The sequence below is a fragment of the Entelurus aequoreus genome, linkage group LG09 (assembly GCF_033978785.1).
Source record: "Entelurus aequoreus isolate RoL-2023_Sb linkage group LG09, RoL_Eaeq_v1.1, whole genome shotgun sequence".
NCBI classification, from domain to species: domain Eukaryota; kingdom Metazoa; phylum Chordata; class Actinopteri; order Syngnathiformes; family Syngnathidae; genus Entelurus; species Entelurus aequoreus.
The window spans coordinates 58687835-58706653 of NC_084739.1; the positions used below are offsets into that span (position 1 = coordinate 58687835).

An 18819-nucleotide genomic window follows, 5' to 3' on the forward strand; every position below is an offset into this window, starting at 1 on the left:
TTTGTAAGTTTTACAGTATAACTAAGACTGTTTATACTTACTAAACCGTTCCATGTGTGGTGTAAGTAGGAGTGTTTTCATGCATATTTCTACGTGCTATGGTCATGTAATGACGCTAGCATTGTTACCATGAGCTGATATGCTAAAACATCTACGAGTGTCTGTGTTAGTACTATTAACTTACACTGGCTTTATTTTTTGCATTGCTTCAGTTTCACAAATTTCTCAGTAAATTCACCAAAACGTCACCGTGGAGTCATTGAGTCTGTTTAACTGATTGGAGAGCTATTTTCCGCATCTAGTGGGTCCATGACGATGACTTCTGTTTAGTTTGATCAACTGTTTTATTGTCGTGTTACAGGCAATGTTGGGAAACAATTAAGGTATGTAAATAAACATTTATAAAATCTTTTTTTGCAAATGACTATTTTGCAACGTATATACAGTATCTGCGGCTTGTAGTTGGTGCGACTAAACTATGGAAAAATATTTTCCCCCCCTAAATTTTAGTGGGTGCAGCTAATATACTCTATAGTCCGTAAATTACGGTAGACACCTGACAGTAGGGATGGGTACCATTCACATTTGAACAGATACAGTACCAATTACCAGTACCTGGGAGTATAATACCGATACTCAACGATACCAATTTTCGGTACCTTTTGTGTGTTAATAAATATTAATTGTTTTTGATAATAAAATCTCATTTTTTATTGCAACATTTAGAAAGAGCTGATTATGATAACTGTTGTCCAGTTGTTAAATTGTAGTTGTTTTATTAAAACATTTCTGAGTCTCATTTACAGTTGCAACTTGCAAGTCCAAGATGATATATGATAGTAATGTATAGTTTATGGTGTAGGGCTGCACAATTCTGAGAAAAAACATAATTTGCGGTTGCGATTTGATTTGTGATTTTTATATTTTATTCATTTAAATAGATATACAACTGCGAAAATAACGAGTGAAGGAAGACATGCTACTTTTAGACTGTCAGTCAACATATTCTTGTCTCCAGGCGCCCCACCTTAGAACAATATGCAATAATTTACTTTAAAAAATATTTATCCTTATGCAGACAGACTCAGAGCTTTTGTCTACATCAGGCCTGGGCAATTATTTTGACTCGGGGGCCAAATTTAGAGAAAAAAACGTGCCTGGGGGCCGGTATATTTGATTTTTAGGAACACTAATACAAAACCTCACAATAATGTCTGATTGAATGCTAAAAACGTTATGACAGACCGCCTTGAAAAACGGAACGGAGTTAAAACATTTTTTTACTGAATGAGACACCCAGAATGTACATGAAAATAAGGAACGTGGGATTTACAAGATTACCTATGAACGATAAAACACTGAATATTGACAACATATGAACGTCACCCCCCCTCTCGATCGACATATTTTACAATCAAGCGAAACGCAACAAAAATGCAACAAACACAGCGAAATATGAACGTGAAGGGTAAAAAAACCCCACCTACAATCTGATATATCTGATATATCAGTAAGCTTTAGAATTTTGTTGTAAAAATCTCCTTCCGCGTCTGTACCTGGCCGCTCTGGAAACACTCTGTGGAAACGCTCCCCACCCACACTGCTTGGTGCCTCGTCTGAACTGCTGTGACTTAGATTACTATAGTAACTAATTAGATTACCATAGTAACTAGTATATCATGCAAAAGTGCAGATTCCAACCATTGAAATACTTTGTATAATTCAAGACTTACGAACATTAGAAAACATCACTGCACATCATAATGGCAGCTACAGTTTCCATATTAAAGATCTAAAAAAATTATTTGGGAATGTTCGGCGGGCCAGATTGAAAAGCTTAACGGGCCGCATGTGGCCCCCGGGCCTTAATTTGCCCAGGTCTGGTCTACATCATGCTCTTAAACTGAATAAATAATCGATAAAAACTATACAGTTTACTTTAATGTAATGTAATCTTAATATACATGTATAATAATAATAATGCAAGTAACAATTAAAAACGATATAAAACTTTATTTTCTCATTACTGTAGAATTGTTTACCATTGCACTGTAAATAACTTAAGGTGGATTGGCAACACTAAATTGTCCGTCGTGTGTGAATCTGAGTGTGACTGTTGTTTGTTGGCCCTGCAATGAGGTGGCGACTTGTCCAGGGTGTACCCCGCCTTCCACCCGAGTACAGCTGGGATAGGCTCCAGGACCCCCCCCCACTACTCAAAACGGACAAGCGGTAGAAAATGGATGAATGAATAACTTTGTTACCGTAAATAGATAAACAAACAACAAATCAAATGGACTTTCTTCCCTATAAGCAAACATTTATTTAAATCAATACTGAAAATCTGAAAGTGCATTTCTTTTCCCAGTTGGAAAAGCAATGTCAGTTTTTTTTCTTCATTTTTGTTGTTGTTGTTGCTATTACATAATTCTTGCTTGTTCGTCTGTGTTGATTGGCACATATTGCCCATCCGATTGGAAGCTGAAATATTACCAAAACGGGAGGACATTTGGCTTTGTGACCATATTTTTTCCACTTTAATTTTTGTTACTTTGCTGAAGTTCTCACTAGCTTGTCGCGAGTAGGGAGGCGTGAATCCTGTGTGTGTAAGCTAGAAGTTCTGCTCTCCGCCCATCGAGATAAAGATTTTGAAGACTGAAAAGAGGGCTCACTGCCTTCAGTTAATTCTACTGTTAAATAAACACACTCAGATGCTGAGAGCTATGCACTAAGTGAGACCTCTTTCTCCCTGATTGAAGCTTGAAAAAACGAAAACACACAACATCGCAATTTATCGACGCCGGCAAAGTATTTCAACTTCATTTTCATTTATCGTTCGATAAATTGGCCTAAGCCAAGACACAATCAAAACTTTTTCCAAGGTACAAATATTGTTTGTTGTCCGCGTATTGGCTGCCTCCGCTGCAACACACATCAAGTTGCTTTTTCCTGTAAACACTTGATTGGCCAGGATGCAAAGGATGCAAGGCTCAACAATTCTGATTGGCGAATGTGTCAGTCACTCGAAGGCTGATGACGGTGAAGGAAAAAAATTTGGCCTGTCGTGTCATTTCGTTTGGCCCGCTAAAGGGTAGCTACCAAATTTAATACATATTCATACTGACCTATTTTAAGCAATACAATCACTGATGGCATTTTCACAAGGCTACACTGTATAAAATCATCAGTAGTACCATTTTTTTAAATGACCGTAATGCTCTGTAAAAACAGGGTATGTTGATTTTAAGGTTAAAAAAAAGTATCAGCTAATTTGCCAGAATTTTGCTTTAAAAATAAAAATGGTACTGTTTTTCATTTAACCGTAATGCACTGAAAACAGGGAACATAGATTTTACAGTAAAAAAAACTGGCAGTTTATTCACCACAATTTTAACGGGAAAAACAACAGCGGTACAGTTTTTCAGTTTACAGTTATTTGGTGTACAATTCGCCATACATTTTATGGTAAAATTCTAGTGACTGAGCTGTCAGTTTTTTACTGTAAAATTTATAGATTTTTTTTTTAACAGGCGAACTATTTGCCATCTATTGAACCTGACAATCTCTACTACCTACCGTGAATTACGGACTATAAGCTGCTATTCCCACACTTTAAACCCTGCAGCCTATTAAAAAGTACGGCCGATATATGGATTTTTTCCCCGCTAATAGCTGTAATGTTTTGGGTTGAATAGTTTTCATTAAACCCAAGCAGAGAACTGAAAAAGTGTGTTATTGTTTGTGCTATGGCACCATCTTTTGGACAAGTTCACTCACTGCAGGTGCTGCAAGTTGAAAATGTATTTCTCGTTTTTCTTCAAACTGAAAGTAAAATCATCCATAGTGTTTCTGTTCGAAAGGATTCTTCATTCATCAATCCAAGCAATGTTTGTAAGTTTCACAATTAATTTGACTAAAACAATTCACACTTACGAAACCGTCCCATGTGTGATGTCTGTAGGAGTGTTTTCATGCTTATTTGTACGTGCTATAATAAAGCTAGCGTTGTTCGCATTAGCTAATATGCTAACACGTCTAAGAGTGTATGTGTTAGTATTATCAACCAACAATGGCATTCTTTTTGTACTGTTTCAGTTTCACAAATTCACCAAAATGTCACCTTGGAGTCGTTTAGCTGATTGAATAGCTAACATCCGCAGCTAGTGGGTCCTTGACGATGACGTCTGTTTTGTTTGATCTGTCGTGTTACGTTTGGAAACAATTAAGGTATTAAACATTTACAAAATATTTCTGTGTAAATAATTCATTTCACAAGGTATATATCTGCGTTTTATAGTACGGTGCGGCTAATATATGGCAAAATATATTTTTCCTTCTAAAATTTAGTGGGTGCGGCTTATACAATATACTGGTGTGCTCTAGAGTCCCGAAAATACGGTACTCATGTTTGAGATCGTTGACAAGCTTCTGCCAAAGAAGTAAAGCCTCACAAAAGTTACAGAAAATAATTGGAAAATGCTGAAAGTGATACTAGAAGAAAAAAATATACGCATGGAAATCAAACATTGTTTTGGAATTTCGGTTCAAAGGAACTTAAAAAAAAAACTAAAAAAAAAACTCATGAAACTGTCCTGTGCATAAATGTTAGCCTCCTTGACCTAATATTTTGTTGTGCAACCTTTTACAAGATTTTCTGCCCTCAGGCATTTCCTATAACTCTCAATGTGACTCCTGTACCTGTCGACAGGTATGTTGGCCTACTCCTCAAGAGCAAACTGTTCCAACTTTCTAAGGTTTTAAGGGTACATTCTCCAGAATGCATCTCTTTACCACATATATTAATCAGTTTAAGTAAAGGCTCACTGACAGACACTTCAGAATCGTCACATTTTTAGCCCTTAGCCATTCTTGTATGTTCTTCATACTTCAGTATAGTGTTCTTTTCTCTGAAAGCTTCATTTTTGCGCCCAATTAAAAAAAATAAAAATACAACTACTATATTGCTACACAAGCTGTACACTAATTACTCTAAATTATTTCCAAGTCTACTTGAAAAAAAAACTATCTCCTGAGAACATAATGGCTACGTACACTGCATGGTCAGATGTCAAATTCAGATTTTTTTTTGTCAAATCCGATCTTTTTAGTTTTCATTCACATTACAAAAAATTGGATTTCTAATGTGAATGCAATCTGACCCACATGCGAACATGACTTCATGACGTGGCACGCACAACAGTGTTTACAGAAGTAATATGCCTTCAACTCTAGTCGGCCTCAGTACTGCCGCATTTGTGGCAATTTCAAAGAATTTGTGTAATCAAAGTCAGCATTTTCTGAACTGAATTATTGCACGTAGAAGATTAGGAAGAAGGAGGACAAGTATTTTGGCTCTGGCAGTTTAACAGGATATATTGCTTCGATGTCTGCTTGAAAAGCGTGTTTGTGGGCGAGCAGTCAAGAGACATAAGTGGTGGAACTTTCACGTGAGTTCCTAAAACATTATTTTCACCTGTTTTCTGCTCTGTTGTCAACTATTTATTTTGTAACCGTCTATTTTGGCAAATAATTATGTTGCTTATCGCTTTTTGGTGACGGTCTGGTCAGATAAATACGACAGGAGCGCGGGAGCGTTCACATTGAGGACGCATCGCATTTATATCCGATTTATTTCCACATACGAAAGAGGCCTGGGTCGGATATGAAAATTTCAGAGTTACACTGTTCACGTACATGAAAAAAAATCAGATACAGGTCGCTTAAAGGCAGAAATTTCGGAATTCATCTGCAGTGTGAACACGGCCTTTGTGTTATACAAATTCATCCTGTCATCTTCCACAAAACTTATTATTACAATTAGACTTCTGAGGAACTCAAGGCTTGGAAACGAGCTTGTCTGGTTAAACCAGCATTTTTTTCTCGTTAAGCCCATCCCAAAATGTGAGTTTTCCCATTAGAAGGGTGACATTTAATTATTAGCTGCAGCGTGGAGAATCTTGCTTTGTGCTGACAGACCTGCTTAACTTGCTGTGTCCATCGCAAGATACAAGTGTCCACAGCTGCTTGTTAAACGATACTTCAATGCAACACAGTGGGTTGAATGTTTTGACCACGCCAATGGGCTGCCAAGTAACGGACTCAAACACGACCGGGAAGGAAATATCCATTGTGCATCGTGGTTGACAACAGGAAACAATATTACAGGAAATACTAAAAACAGAATGGGAAATGAACTATAGCTGGCCTGGGCGGTAAATACATTTTATCGAAAAACTCACGTTTTTTTTTTTTTTCCAATAAAAAAAAATAATTGAAAAGATAAATGTTTTTCTCCTCGTGCTCCTGCGTACTTTTTGCCCCCTTCTGTAGCTTCCGCCTTCCCACTTATTTCCTTAGCGGAGATTCACACACACAGCACAATATGGCTCCTGCCAACGCCGCTACGCAAGACCTTTGTTCATTGCCGTCATCGCTGGAGGACAAGGAATTGCTAAAAATTCTACGCACTACACACCGTTGTTGATGTTCAGGTTTATTTGGAACATGCAAACATTTACAGTAGGATACACATATTTTACATATTTCCAGTTTCTCATTACGCCATGTCTGAAAAGGAGTAGGAAGAAGAGAAGCTTATATAATCCTACCCCTTTTCTACTTCACAGCAATTACTAACAGATTAGTTCACTTCCTGTTTCTTCTTTGTACGAACCCCGTTTCCATATGAGTTGGGAAATTGTGTTAGATGTAAATATAAACGGAATACAATGATATGCAAATCATTTTCAACCCATATTCAGTTGAATATGCTACAAAGACAACATTTTTGATGTTCAAAGTGATAAAAAAAATTTTTTTTGCTAATAATCATTAACTTTAGAATTTGATGCCAGCAACACGTGACAAAGAAGTTGGGAAAGGTGGCAATAAATACTGATAAAGTTGAGGAATGCTCATCAAACACTTATTTGGAACATCCCACAGGTGAACAGGCAAATTGGGAACAGGTGGGTGCCATGATTGGGTATAAAAGTAGATTCCATGACATGCTCAGTCATTCACAAACAAGGATGGGGCGAGGGTCATCACTTTGTCAACAAATGCGTGAGCAAATTGTTGAACAGTTTTAAGAAAAACCTTTCTCAACCAGCTATTGCAAGGAATTTAGGGATTTCACCATCTACGGTCCGTAATATCATCAAAGGGTTCAGAGAATCTGGAGAAATCACTGCACGTAAGCAGCTAAGCCCGTGACTTTCGATCCCTCAGGCTGTACTGCATCAACAAGCGACATCAGTGTGTAAAGGATATCACCACATGGGCTCAGGAACTCTTCAGAAACCCACTGTCAGTAACTACAGTCGGTCGCCACACCTGTAAGTGCAAGTTAAAACTCTCCTATGCAAGATGAAAAGCGTTTATCACAACACCCAGAAACGCCGTCTGCTTCGCTGGGCCTGAGCTCATCTAAGATGGACTGATACAAAGTGTAAAAGTGTTCTGTGGTCTGACGAGTCCACATTTCAAATTGTTTTTGGAAAATGTGGACGTTTTGTCTTCCGGACCAAAGAGGAAAAGAACCATCCGGATTGTTATAGGCGCCAAGTTGAAAAGCCAGCATCTGTGATGGTATGGGGGTGTATTAGTGCCCAAGACATGGGTAACTTACACATCTGTGAAGGCGCCATTAATGCTGAAAGGTACATACAGGTTTTGGAGCAACATATGTTGCCATCCAAGCAACGTTACCATGGACGCCCCTGCTTATTTCAGCAAGACAATGCCAAGCCACGTGCTACATCAACATGGCTTTATAGTAAAAGAGTGCGGGTACTAGACTGGCCTGCCTGTAGTCCAGACCTGTCTCCCATTGAAAATGTGTGGCACATTATGAAGCCTAAAATACCACAACGGAGACCCCCGGACTGTTGAACAACTTAAGCTGTACAGCAAGAATGGGAAAGAATTCCACCTGAGAAGCTTCAAAAATGTGTCTCCTCGGTTCCCAAATGTTTACTGAGTGTTGTTAAAAGGAAAGGCCATGTAACAGTGGTGAACATGCCCTTTCCTAACTACTTCGGCACGCGTTGCAGCCATGAAATTCTAAGTTATTATTTGCAAAAAAAAATAAAGTTTATGAGTTTGAACATCAAATATCTTGTCTTTGTAGTGCATTCAATTGAATATGGGTTGAAAAGGATTTGCAAATCATTGTATTCCGTTTATATTTACATCTAACACAATTTCCCAACTCATATGGAAACGGGGTTTGTAACAATTTACCTCATTGAATAATAAACACAACAGTTATTATAAATGAATAGTTAAGTAATTTATGGTTCACATAATGAAATTAATAAGATTATCTCAATTTTAACGAGGTTCAAAATGTTTATCAAAATTCTTCTTTGTACTTTGTAAACACTTTGAGTTTGAAAAGATTTCGAAATTTTAGTTTGTTGTTGGACTTAAACCATTCTGTAATTGAATTCCACGTACTGATATGTTAAAGGTCTTAAGTGTTGTACGTGCATTCAAATGTTTTTAAATACAATTTCCCCTAAAGTTATGTCTCCGCTTTTGTTGCGAATAATTGTTGTACATTCTTAGGTAGCAGGTTATAGTTTGCTTTGTACATAATTTTAGCTGTTTGCAAATGCACCAAACCCTTGCATTTCAATATTTGTGATTCAGTACATAAAGGGTTTGAATGTTCTCTATCTCTTTCATTATATATTATTGTAACTGACCTCTTTTGTGACACTGTTAGTGAACAAGGGTACTTTTGTAGGTATTTACCCATATTCCTACTCAATAATCAGATATGTTAACACTAGGGAGCAGTAGAAAATAGGGAGTGATTTTAGGATACCCGCTAGGGGTGTGAAAGTGATTTTGATACTTTTTCTATTGATATATACATTTTCAATGTTTAAATATTGAGTTTTTTTTATTTAATATTTTTTTTCTTAATTTGCATTTTTATCTTAAATCATTTCAGGATGACTTTCACTCAGTCGCATAGCAAAGTGTCGCTGTACTGCTACGGTGTTAGTTGGTGAGCAAGAACTCCACAATTTAAGACGTAGACAGCATTTTATTTAAATTTAAGTGCAATAAACTTGTTTCACTTTCTGTACAATTGCATTCAGGTAAATTGGTCATTACAATTACATTGTTTTTTGACTCAGTTTGTCCAATGGATTATTACTGTCTAGTGCATTTGGATTTTACATTTATATTACCGGTATATTGCCAGATCACAATACTGTATCGTGATTCAGGCATCGTGATACATATTTTATTGTAAAAGCCTTGCCGATACCTACCTAGCGCTACCAAACGCTAAGCCAGAACTCTTGAATGTTAAAAGGGTGGGTGGATCGATACAAATATCCTATGGTATAACGATACCAATATGGTCAACAGTGATCAGATGTTTTTATTATTACAAAATATTTTTCTTGTCTCAGAAAATAGGTCTCTAGACACCGGAGGACTTTAAGGGCAACATCCACAGGATTTAAACCAGAGTACTTTTTGCTGATGTTTAGTTTTGCACTTTAGTATTGGGGAAACGCCACACCTGAAGTCCGGTGAAGCCAGCTGCTTCCACTTGACCCATTCTGATTACCATGACCTGGACCCATAAATATTTATAATTAAATTAAATTCCTCATAATTGACAAATTTGCACGTATGGACCAAAAGTCAAATGACTATGCGTGCCTGTTTCCATGAGCGCACAGCAGGGTGGGATACGCTGGCCCAGATCGGATAACACGCATGTGTAACGTGTAGGCCTATAATAAACACCTCCACTGTAAATGATAGAAGGCTTCCCTTCAGGACACTTCATACTGTTACAGTAAAGCAGGGTAGAATTTACAACAATTGGACAAATATACCGCATCCTGTTTAGACAGGAAAGCTAAATGCACCCTCTGCTGTGCGTTACCCTACAGTTGATTACCTAACAGACCATGGAGCAGCCATGTTCCTACATGATCACTACATTTATTGAAATTAACTTTTCCTAGAGCTCAGAGTCCGACTTGTAGTAAAGTTTCATACGAGGCAGTCGTAAAATAGCATTCAAAGGGGAGTCTATTTCCTTCCTCGTGCTACCTTTGGGGCGCCGCTATGTCTGGAAATAACTAGAACTGCATGTGGTCTGAGCACATGCTGCTCTCAGTTTATAGCCTCAAGATTCACATTGGGGAACAAGTCAGGTCTTGGTCACAGGGGGGTGGAAGTTGAAACTGCAGGTATTGAAGAGTTACACACCTGTGCATGCCACATTGGACTTGGCTTAACAGGTGCCGATAAATATAATCAGTAATAAGTTCAGGTCAAAACTTTTAAGAACATGTGTTTTTTCTGCAAATTCCTAAAACTTTTGTTGTCTTTTTTTTATATTAAATCTTGCACTCTTCTGCCATTCTTGAATACCTCTCGAGGAACTCTGAAGTACAGCTGAAAACAACACAAGCATAGGGTAACGAGAAAGGCTATAAGGCCCCAAGCACCCGTTGAGAAAAGACACTGGCTTGACCACCACGTGTATTTAATGAGTCGGACATGACGTCATTTTGAATCCAAGCAATTGAATAATCTATCGTTTAATTTATTTGATTGATCGAGTAATCGAACTAAGCACACTTTCTAGCCTCAATTCGACTTTTAAAGGAAATTAGTTTAAATAAACAAGAATTTTCTACTGACCGTTATGTCTTTTAATATATGCACATAATATTTTAATTGAACTTTTACACCGGGAGCATCACTATACATTACTTACAAAAAAGTTTAAAAAAAATGTGAGGCTAGATGAACACAAACCAGGTAATAAGACAATAAAGAACAAAAATAAACAAAGTAACAGCGTTTAATAAAGTATGATAAATTAAGTGACATATACATATTTGAAAATGTATAAATTGGAGAAGTGGTGTTTAATTTTGGGAGAAACAACTCATTAGCATTGGCGTTCAAACTGAGGTAACATGTTCTCCCATGTGTTTGAATAAAACATTAGTTATGCAAGTTAAACATATAAGATGGCGTTAGCTGCCAAAATAAACTCTTACCTTGTTTCTGCTTGTTTGCTGCTCTTAAATATACTGGATAAATTCTAATAATGTGCTGCATCAGTGGCCATGTGTATAATGACAACATTTATTCAATCTGATCATCATTCGTATTAGAATGTTACTGTGTAAATGGACCCTGAAAAAAATTGTGATTTATGACGTGCATTTTTTATGCATCACAACTTAAATCGGAATACTTTTCTTTGATATGCACAGACATAACAAACAGAAAAGTGTTGTTGTTGTGCTATGGGGCCATCTTTTAGACAAGTTCGCTCACTGCAGGTGCTGAAGAAGCAGTCGACTTCCACTGTAAACAAGCATGGGTTTGTGCATTTCTGCTTGTCCGACGTTATCACAGTATTTATCATTTTGTCCTCCTGTTCACTACTTTTGTTTTACCTCTCTTTTTGAAATGGAGATGTTCTGTGCCATTTATGTTGCGATATGTATAAGTTGCCGCATATCTTCATGTTACAACGTTCTTTGTTTGTGTCTGAGGCTAGCAGTTGGCACTTGGAGTAGCTGTAATGTCGTGAATAAAACAGCTCGTTAAGACGATAACAAAATTCCTTCTTTTATTGGTACATGACACTCCATACCATACTTTTTGTTTTTGCTAGTCTTGTTTTAAAGCAACAAACTCAACAGTTATAACACTTCGTATGTACACGTTGAATGGGAGTAGACAACAGCAAGACAAGCGCTTAATTTCAAGACTATTAAATTCAGTCCCACCTCTACCAACAAAGTATATCTGACATCAAAGACATGCGCAGTAAGGATAATCAGGACCCGAATTTCGGAAGATGTGTTTTCATGCGCTACAATCCGAATTACTATTGGCATAAACCACCTGTCTCGATCGGAATGAAATTTTGATCCGAATGTGTGTGATCGGGTCAGAATATTCTGAATGGCGTGTTTACATGAAGGAGTTGTATTCCCGTTAGGCTTTTAATCCAATTAAATATGTCCAAGTGCACATAGCTATTGATATAGTAATATTGTGTAATGCAAACTCTGTTTGATAGTGCAAACATTTCACCACTATGTTTGTCTTTTTCACTTTTACATGATTGCAAAACTCTTCTCTCATCTTCTCTGAGGTCTTTGCTGTCTTTCCGTGAGTGATGTGCAGAACGATACTGAAATATCGATACCGCCGATGCCAGATCTTTATGCTCTAATATTGAGTCTTAAATCAAAATATCAATACTTGAGTTATTTGAGATAACGTATATAATTCATTAACAGTAACACAGTGTGAAGTAACTACACCATTGATTTATTGTCTAAATGAAACACGATTGGTGGGAACTACTTTATCTTCCGCCTATGCAAGTACAAAATGTGCAAGAGCAGCAGCATTCAGTATGTCATTTGTTTATTTAAGAAAATGAGTGGAAGTTAAAATGAGTCACTCAGTGTTACAGAACAGCACGTGTATTTGTCATTTTATTGTAGGCTATTTGGAGACACCATAGACCGAGTTTATCATAAATAAGAACACATTTAGTGCAGAGTAACGCCATCATTTGTTTCGCCCAGTGATTGTATATCCTTTGAAGATGATTTCCCAAGAGCAACAACACTTGAAATACACTCATTTGTCTGTATTGGGTCAGAATATTCTGAATGGCGTGTTTACATGAAGGAGTTGTATTCCCGTTAGGCTTTTAATACAATTAAATATGTCCAAGTGCACATAGCTATTGATGTAGTAATATTGTGTAATGCAAACTCTGTTTGATAGTACAAACATTTCACCACTATGTTTGTCTTTTTCACTTTTACATGATTGCAAAACTCTTCTCTCATCTTCTCTGAGGTCTTTGCTGTCTTTCCGTGAGTGATGTGCAGAACGATACTGAAATATCGATACCGCCGATGCCAGATCTTTGTGCTCTAATATCGAGTCTTAAATCAAAATATCAATACTTGAGTTATTTGAGATAACGTATATCATTCATTAACAGTAACACAGTGGGAAGTAACTACACCATTGATTTATTGTCTAAATGAAACACGATTGGTGGGAACTACTTTATCTTCCGCCTATGCAAGTACAAAATGTGCAAGCGCAGCAGCATTCAGTATGTCATTTGTTTATTTAAGAAAATGAGTGGAAGTTAAAATGAGTCACTCAGTGTTACAGAACAGCACGTGTATTTGTCATTTTATTGTAGGCTATTTGGAGACACCATAGACAGAGTTTATCATAAATAAGAACACATTTAGTGCAGAGTAACGCCATCATTTGTTTCGCCCAGTGATTGTATATCCTTTGAAGATGATTTCCCAAGAGCAACAACACTTGAAATACACTCATTTGTCTGTATTGGATCGGTATCGCCGATACCAGCCTGAATTTAGTGAAATAGTACAATGTGCAAAGAACACAAGCACTTTAGATCTTTCTAGCACTGTAAGTTGTCCAATGTTTCCCTATGTCCCTGTGTTGCCATTCTGATGTACTTTATCTTAGCCCTGCCTTGTTTGTTTTGATATAAAGTGTGAATCACTTGGCACCTAACAATTCAATCCTATCCGAATTCCTGGTTTGACTATTCGATTCAGAATCGATTTTTGAATCAACACGATTCTTGATTCTCGTAATGTATTATTTGGTATAATAAATATAGTGAAACCGGTTACAGGTTGGAAATGTTCCTTCTGGTTGCATGTAAATGGCCTCTTGTTAGAAATGTATTTCTATAAGAAAAAAATAAGTAAACATTTTTTTAAATACTTAAAAAAAAAAAAGAATGAATCAATTTAGAATCAAAATAAATAAACGCGATTCGAATGTGACTTTTTTTTTGTGTGTGCACCCCTAGTGAACATGTATCGCCAAATCTGTTATGGCGGTAGGTTGTTAAAAGCGCTTTACTTATTATTATTATTCGTTCAGGGCACATTCACAAATGGTGGTGGTAAGCTACATTTGTAGCCACCCTTGGGTAGACTGACTGTAATGTGAACCTCACGCAAACGGTTTAGATGTTAAAGGGGGCCCGCACACTCCTTGTTGCTATCTTTTTGCTGCTTGTTGCTACCTGCTGATCTATACAGGCTGCATTCCATCTCAGCCAAACAAATTCCAGGACTTTCACGCTTCTAAGGGGTGTGTGTGTGTGTGTGTGTGTCATGTTAATGTGGTCTCTCCCATGCAGGGTGGCAACAACGCGGGACACACAGTAGTGGTAGACTCAGTGGAGTACGACTTTCACCTCCTCCCCAGCGGCATCATCAACCCCAAGGTCACCGCCTTCATCGGTACGTTACGCTGACAAACTCCCATCTCCTTTTTACTGTCCCATCTACAGAACCCGTTTAGAGGGCATCCATCGTCTGATCCGTTGGCTTGTCGCTAAACTGCAGACTTCAGTGCATCTGCTCATCTGCAGTAACTTCATTAGCTAATGCTTTCCATTCTCGCACTTAACATGCACTTTAACATACAAGATGTCTGATCTGTCGATACTAATAACATTTTTGGACCCCACTCCCAATAAGTGTGGAGTTAATTTTAGCAAAAGAGCAGAAATTGAATCAGACAAGCCACGGTGACAATTTGGCACAGCATGCTGTTTTTCGAGCAAATACAAAGCTTGGTGGCACCGTTAATAAACCCCCACAGGTGTCAAACTCAAAGCCCAGGGGCCAAATCTGGCCGCCCACATTATTTATTTGACCTGCCACTTTATTGTATGTGGTCCGTCACATTGTTAATGTGTCCTGAGAAAAGCTGGACACAATAAAAGCACTTTCTGGCAAAATAGATGTATTCTTTAAATTTGGACCAAAAAATGTACTGCAGGCAATTGTATATGTTGTACACTTTAATGTTAACTGAGCATAGGGGTGCACAAAAAATAAATTCACATCCGAATTGTGATTTTTATTAATTCTTATTCATCTAAATCAATTCATAAACATTTATTTAAAAAAATAAATATATATATATATATATATATATATATATATATATATATATATATATATATATATATATATATATATATATATATATATATATATATATATATATATATATATATATATATATATATATATATATATATATATATATATTGTATTATTTTTTATTCATTTATTTTTTAAGAATCAATTTAAAAATATATATGTTTTTAGGCCATATTCATGCAACCAGAAGGAGCTTTTCTAACCTGTAACATGTTTTGAAAAAGTTTCACTATAAATATATTAAATATAATACATTGCAAAAATCGTCACCCCAGGAATCGGATGGAATTATTAGATGCCCAAAGACTCACACTCCTACATGATCATGCAAAAAAAAATTTTCAAAGCATTTTTTGGGGCGTACCGGGGTGAATGGTAAATGGGTTATACTTGTATAGCGTTTTTCTACCTTCAAGGGACTCTGCTGCTTTGACACTGTTTCCACATTCACCCATTCATACACACTTTCCCACACTAATGGCGGGAGCTGCCATGCGGGAGCAAGGGTGAAGTGTCCTGCCCATAGACATAACGGATGTGACTCGGATGGCGGAATCTCGGATCGAACCTGGATGCCTCAAGTTGCTGGCACGGCCGCTCTACCACCTGAGCCACGCCTTCCTCTTAATGTATTCAATCCTGGCACACTGCCAGGGATAGGAATTCATGAGATTTTTACGGTTACGATTCCACTTTCTATTCTGCTTAACGATTCGGTTCTTTATCGATTCTTATTTAGAAAGTTGTATTAGCATCAATTTTTATTGTACAGGTAACATGACCTTGCAAAGCCTACAGTGATGTCTTAAGAGGCACATATGTAGCATAGGAGAAACATTTCTTTTTTTTAAAAATAGATAACGTCACTTCCTGTCAATGAGAAAGGACGCAAAAGAGAAAGGCTCCGCTCTTGCTACCGGAGTTTTTTGTTAAATCTGAAGATTTTGACCTGATTTGCGATCACAGCCACAGGAGAGTACCCTGTCATCTTCAATCTGATTTTGGTCAGTTGAGAGGCACTGATACGCTGAAAGAAGGCGAGTTGGGAGAGCCGTTAGCCTCAAGCCAAAGGCGCCTTGCCGCAGTTCAAAGCGGTTGCCTAGCAACCAAAAGCTACGGCGAGTTTACAGCTGTTTTAAAGTGATCCCGACGTCGCAGAGTGATATAAGTTGACAGGCTGACACCTCAAATTGATCTCTGAACGGCGCAAGATACGAAATTGTTGGAAAAAACAAGTTAAAGTGCCGCAAGTCGCTAAAGAAGCAACTGCCGTTAAGACACAAGCAAGAGGCAGTGACGTCAGTGACTGCCGCGATGCGAAAAGGTAAAGGAAAGATTGAAATCCCGAAACCTTCGGGGTCAGCTGATACAGAACACAACTGGGAACAAGATTTGAGGTTGGACACAGGACATGATGGGAATCAAGAAGTGATCCTACAAAAACTTGAAGAAATGAAAGAAATGAAAAAAGAAATGAAAGAAGAAATGAAAGAATTGAAAGAATATCTGAAAAAAGTAACAACAGAACACAAACAAGATGTGAAAAGTCTGCAGGAAAATATAGAAAATCTGCAATCTCAGAACAACAGAAGAAATAATGAAGCCACTGAAATGGGCAAACGAATGAAGACCCTTCAAGTAGACAACAACATGTTGAGGAATTTCATAGACGAAATGGATCAGGACAAACGAATGAATGATATCATCGTGACAGGGCACCGAATTAAACCAAGATCCTATGCGAAAGCTGTGAATAATGAAGGTGAACCTGATGAAATGGATATGATCTCAGCAGAACAGCAAGTGGTCAACTTTCTGCAATCAAAGGAAATTGAAATTGACATTAATACCATCAAAACATGCATCCCACTGAACGGAAGAAACAACAACGCCACTCCAGTCGTGCTCGTGAAACTTGTAAACAGAAAATCTAAAATGGCATTGCTGAGACAGGGAAAGAAGCTGAAGGGAACAAATGTGTACATGAATGAGCATCTCACAAAACGCAATGCTGGAATCGCCAAGAAAGCACGCGACTTGAGAAAGCAGGGAAAAATCCAGGGAACTTGGAGCACCAACTGTAAAATCTACATCAAGCTGAATGGAGATCCAGAAACAAGAGTAATTGTTGTCCATGACATCAAGGACCTGGACAATTTTTAAAGTTTACACAGCTACCACAACAACGATGATAATGGACTCTGACAGAAAACAAACACCCAAATTGAGCATCGACACTACTATGTTCCAAGGGACGACTAAACAAGAGGACCTACATTCAGGATTACATCCACCTACACTTATTGAGATTATTGAAACAACATCAAAGATTGTTGAACAAGAAAATATGGAACTAAAACATTTCTGCAACAAAGATTACAAAAACCAGGATTTGGAAAATGATATAGATCCAGATACAAATTTTTTCTCCCACATCAGTAATAATTGTTTTTATTATACAGATTATCAATATAATAGCAACATTACATGCGATAACAAATTGTCAATTATTCATTTTAATAGCAGAAGCTTGTATGCAAACTACAACAACATTAAGAACTTTTTGGAACACATCAACGAACCATTCAAAGTGATTGCTGTCACAGAAACATGGATTGATGATAAAAAAGGAATAGATTTTGATCTGGAAGGATATGAACTAAACTACATCAACAGAACTAACAAAAATGGAGGAGGAGTAGCTGTGTACGTGATGAAGAACCTGAACTACAAAGTGGTAAAAAAACATGTAATTTGCTATAGACAATATCTTAGAATGTATAACCATTGAAATATGTCAGGAAAAAAGCAAAAACATTTTCATCAGTTGTATATATAGGTCACCTAAGTCAAGTATAGAAACATTTGAAGAATGGATCAAGGCTACTTACATGGATAATGGTCAAAGAATAATGTTCTTATGTGGTGACTTTAATATTGACTTATTGAACCCTAACAAGCAAAAGTCTATTGATAACTTCATTGATACAATGTACAGCATCAGTTTATATCCAAAAATCACAAAGCCAAGCAGAATCACAGCACACTGTGCCACGCTTATTGATAATATTTTTACCAATGAGTTTGACAATAACACTACAAGTGGTCTACTTATAACCGACGTTAGTGATCATCTGCCAGTGTTTACAATATATGATGGACACTACAAGAAGAACATGGAAGACAAAAGGACATTTCGAAGACTGTGCACAGAGAAGAGGATGACTGCTTTCAAAAGTGAGCTACAAAAGCAAGATTGGGACAATGTGTACAATGAAAAAGAGGTTGATGAAGCATATGAACATTTCTTAAACAAGTTCATAATACTTTATGACAAACATTGTCCATGGATACAACTCAGTAACAAGCAGAGAAAGAATAATCAACCATGGATGACAAAAGGATTAAAAAATGCTTGTAAGAAGAAGAATACACTATACAGAGAATTTATAGCACAAAGAACTATAGAGGCAGAAATTAAGTACAAAAAGTATAAAAACAAGTTAACAGATATACTACGATCATGTAGAAAAGAATATTACAGTGAATTATTGGACAGGAACAAAAATAATATGAGAGCAACATGGGGCATCCTCAATAGCATTATTAAAAATGGCACAAAGAGGGACTACCCTCAATACTTTTTAGACGGAAATAAAAAAAATGACAACATAAAGGAAGTAGTTGAAAGCTTCAATAATTATTTTGTAAATATTGGACCAAAATTGGAAGAAAGGATTCCAGACCCAGTTCCAATTGCGGAATATAATGATAC

At 37.1% G+C, this 18819-nt stretch overlaps 1 protein-coding gene across 1 annotated transcript in view; it reads left to right on the forward strand.

Annotated features, from left to right (window-relative positions):
- Window positions 1-18819, forward strand: part of LOC133657559 (adenylosuccinate synthetase isozyme 2) — a 63323-nt gene that overhangs the window by 10940 nt on the left and 33564 nt on the right. The window contains exon 2 of the mRNA XM_062059031.1: window positions 14231-14333. Coding sequence (XP_061915015.1) covers window positions 14231-14333 — 103 coding nt within the window. The remainder of the gene's footprint in view (window positions 1-14230; window positions 14334-18819) is intronic.